The following is a 4,084-nucleotide window of genomic DNA, read 5'->3' on the forward strand; positions in this document are numbered from 1 at the left end:
AATATATTAAAAAAATTAATTATAATTATATGTGTTATAAAAAATTTAAAAAATATTATTAAACTTTTTCATTTTTTATTTATTAAATTTTTTTTTATAAAACATATTAAAAAAAATAAAAAAAATAAAAAAATAAAATAAAATTTTAAAATAATAAATTTTTTATTTATTGTTTTATTTAAAAAATAATATAAAAAAAACACCGCCCCGGCCGCACCACCAGCGGGCGGCGGGAGGGCCGTGGGTCGATTCCCGCCGCCCACTGGTGGTGCGGCCGGGGGCCCAAGGAAACCCAGAATTCAAATCTACATCTTTGGATAGATTCTCAAGGTTGATCAGATGTTTCTCATTCCACTTTCAATTAGAAATCCCTTCTGAATTTCTGAGAAGCAATCATTCCTTCATTCCCAACGATTTGAAAGAGTCCTTCCATTGGATTTAGAGCCAACTTGGTGGTACATTGTTCATATGGTGATTGAAAGCTTTGTTCCAGTGATTCTTGGGGAGCTATACCACAATATTTGAGAGCTATCAACTCTTGCTTCTCTCTTTTTTCATTCCAGCATCGAGGAGGATATTCCAGGGCTTTCTATCTGATCTCCAAGTGCCTATATTGGATTGTTCAGCGCATGATATCAAGTATCTATCACAGGAAACATATAGGATCTTGTGACAAGTGACATGGCCATTTATTGAGGTTGCCTTGGTCATTAGTCCAGCTATATTTTTCTATTGGCTGGGCTGAGCATTGTAAGCTTCCAGGTCCTTGAATATGTGCAGATTTGATCTGGCATAACAAATAAGAAGAATTTAAATTTTAGACCCACCATACCATTATCTACCAGTGTGTTGTTTATACATTTTTGAAGGAAAGTTATCTAGCTTCCTAGTTATCCTTTGTTTGTTGTTTTACGTTTCTTTTATTCATTTCTGAAAGAAAAAGAAAAAAATAATAACAGATCAGATCTTTACAGTGGAAATGATACAGTGCAGAATTGAAATTCAGCTAGCACATATTTTTCACAAAGGCATTAAGCAAGGATAAGCTTCATAAATGCAGAAAAATACTTGATTAAAAGAAAGATAAAACGGTCATTGGAGGGTTTTAGGATACATAATGCCCATGTGAAATGGATGCGCTATTTTGCTAAACAATATGGCAATTAACATTAGATAGAATCGACAATTTTGCAACAAGATAAGATAACATAGAGAATTTTGGGATAATTTCTTGCTTTTGCTGGGATGATATATTTTCTATTGGAGATATGACTTTATCCTCAACATCCATATTTGAAAGAAATTTTGGACTAATCAAGTGTTTTTAGTGCAATTTTCTTCACTTATGTTTTGTCTCGTGCATGTGTGCTCTAAAATCTAACAGAAGTTACCATATAATCACAATTTGTACAAAGATTTCAAGGAAATATATGCCATTACAATTTGTCATGAGAATTTTTAAGTGATTAGTTTACTCTAGAGTCTAGAAGTGGAATACTCTTTAATAAATTGCCTGCAAGCCAGTACTGGCATTCTTCATTCAATCTATATAATTTATTTCATCTGCAGTTATTGTGGTCTACTGGTGACTGGGTGTCACTCTGGCCAATGCAATATTGCGTTGACTATAGTACAGCTGTACACTTTGTAATTTGCTCATTGATGATTGCTAATTTCAAAAATCGCATGCTAAACTAGGTCACTGAGACATCAAAGATCCTTCTCCCAACACTAAGAAGGAAACATGCCAACCATCCTAGTGGAAAAACTGTTCTTTTGAGGTTTGTCCTTTTGTTATGCTACCAGGCCAATGCTAATCTGAGTTGCAGCTTTTATCCTTTTGCCATTATATATACACATGTTGGCATTCTTGGGAAAAGTTAAAACATGGCCACATGCTCTGGTGAATACACGCCATTTGTTTTAAGTTTTAACACATATACATACCCTACTTTGCATGAGTGGTGTGCCATTGGCTTAAAACTTTTCATGGGTGTTACTATTGCCAGAAATTCCTTTGCATGGACAATTAGACCCACCAAACAACATAAATCAGTCCATGTTTTTCAGTTAATGAAATGCACGCGAAGCTAACATCTAACAATCCGGACTCTGCATCCTAAAAAGTTCAAACTTCACAAATAAAAGCCTTTCACCATATTTTCATGGCAAACTTCAAGACTTACCCAACAAAATAGCAGTTTTTCTTTTAAATCTCCAAATATGAAATCTACCAGCTTGTCAACATTCTGTCTGGGTAGCAAAAACAGAAACTAAACAAAATCAATCAACATCCATTAACCAGTTTTATGCACACTAAAGACAAGATAGGGTCACACAGAAACATACTGTTGAGCAGATGACCATATTCCTACAACAAAATTCTGAAAGCAGAACTCAATGAACTGGTCGCAAAAAGGCCTTTTATAAACTACAAAGAAGAATAGAAAACGAGCATCAACATCTCAAGGAAGAAGAGAACATGAACCAGAAATACTCCAGACATATTGCATGCCTTTAAGTTCAAAATATCTTTCTGCATTTAACATTTTGATATTACTTACCAAATTTATTATAACCAACTTTCCCATCAGGAGGCGGATCTTTGGGACGATTCTCAGCCGGATGGAATGTTTCCACGAGCAAGCCGTTCATATCAAGTACAACCAATTTCTTTTCTACTGGCACAGTCATCGCTCGTCTGCTCCCACAGAAATTCAGTAGTACTAAACCTTCTCCTTGTGCTCAAAACATCAAACCAGCAGCCAACTTCCTACTTTCAAATTTTAAAATGATGCCCACAGTTGTAACCTCAATAAGCTCGTAGTGACAAGTATAAGTTGTAGAGGCTCTGGGTCATCGATAGCAATTTAGCACAGCAGAAAGAGACAACAACCTACTTTGGGGACTCAACCCATGAAAATCACTGGAGAAAGGTGTAACAACCATGCTCTGAACCGAGTTCATGAAAAGCGTTGTCAAAGATATTTCCACATTCTCGACATAACGACCACTACCATTTGCAATTAAGAAGGCATTCTTCGTCTTCCTTCACTGCAACTTACTTTCCCAATATTCAGATTAGTCCAAGAAGAACTTGGGCCCCCGGCCGCGCCACCAGCGGGCAGTGGGAGGGCCGTGGTCGATTCTGGGAATCGACCACGGCCCTCCCACTGCCCGCTGGTGGCGCGGCCGGGGGCCCAATGGCCTGCACGCAGGCCCTTGGGCCCTCGGCCGCGCCACCAGCGGGCGGCGGGAGGGCCGTGGGTCGATTCCCTCCCACCGCCCGCTAGTGGCGCGACTGGGGGCCGTGTTTTTTTTATATTATTTTTTAAATAAAACAATAAATAAAAAATTTATTATTTTTAAAAATAATTTATTTTTTTTTTAATATGTTTTAAAAAAAAATTAATAAATAAAAAATAAAAAAGTTTAATAATATTTTTTTAATTTTTTATAACACATATAATTATAATTAATTTTTTTAATATATTAATTTTAAAAAAAAATTATTAATTTTTTAAATTTTAAAGTAAAAAATTAAAATTTGTTTTAAAAAAATTAATTTTTTTTTTTTTTATTTATATTTTGAAATAAATAACATATTGTTTAAAAACAAAAGTTATAAAAAAATTAAAATTTAATTTTGATTAAAATATTTTAATCGATTTTTTTATTAATTTTGTTTTTATTAATTTTTTTTAATAAATTAAAATTTAATAATTTTTATTACTACTAATTAATGAATTTTTTTTTTCAAATTAAAAAAAAAAATTACATTTAAAAACAAAAATTATCTTTAATTTTTTTTGTTTGTTTTTAAATAAATAATGAAAATTTAATAAAAAAATTTATTTATTTATTTATTCTTAAATCAAAAAGACTTTTTTTGTAAGTTGAAAGTGTTCTTTAATTTTATTTTTTTTTAATTGGAAAATACCTATATTTTTAAAATTTCGATATTTTTTTAGTTTTTTTTTTTTTTTTAAATAATTTGAGCTTATTTTTGTCTTTTTAGTTTTTTCTAAATGTTTTTAATATTAATTTTACTAGTTTTTAATTTTATTTTTTTGTTAATTTTCTA

The 4,084-nt window shown here is 32.4% G+C and overlaps 1 protein-coding gene across 1 annotated transcript; it reads right to left on the minus strand.

Annotated features, from left to right (window-relative positions):
• Positions 1 to 575: 575 nt before the first annotated feature.
• LOC149236206 (uncharacterized) lies at positions 576 to 3,066 on the minus strand. Its single transcript, XM_089461529.1, has 4 exons — positions 2,565 to 3,066; positions 2,350 to 2,431; positions 2,187 to 2,253; positions 576 to 787 (listed from the first exon to the last, which is right to left on the minus strand). The coding sequence occupies exons 1-4, from the start codon at positions 2,692 to 2,694 to the stop codon at positions 647 to 649; spliced, it is 420 nt and encodes a 139-aa protein (XP_089317655.1). The 5' UTR covers positions 2,695 to 3,066; the 3' UTR covers positions 576 to 646.
• Positions 3,067 to 4,084: the final 1,018 nt, after the last annotated feature.

The sequence above is a fragment of the Pinus tabuliformis genome, chromosome 8 (assembly GCF_031772625.1).
Source record: "Pinus tabuliformis cultivar Carrire ecotype Pingquan chromosome 8, CPIR1, whole genome shotgun sequence".
Taxonomy (NCBI): domain Eukaryota; kingdom Viridiplantae; phylum Streptophyta; class Pinopsida; order Pinales; family Pinaceae; genus Pinus; species Pinus tabuliformis.

Excerpts from the sequence above, each read along its gene's own strand:
- LOC149236206 (XM_089461529.1), bottom strand. The coding sequence starts at position 2,694 with ATGACTGTGCCAGTAGAAAAGAAATTGGTTGTACTTGATATGAACGGC. Across the intron at positions 2,432-2,564 it reads AGTTGGTTATAATAAATTTG|TTTATAAAAGGCCTTTTTGC; the intron begins GTAAGTAATATC and ends TCTTCTTTGTAG. Across the intron at positions 788-2,186 it reads AAAAACTGCTATTTTGTTGG|ATCAAATCTGCACATATTCA; the intron begins GTAAGTCTTGAA and ends TTGTTATGCCAG.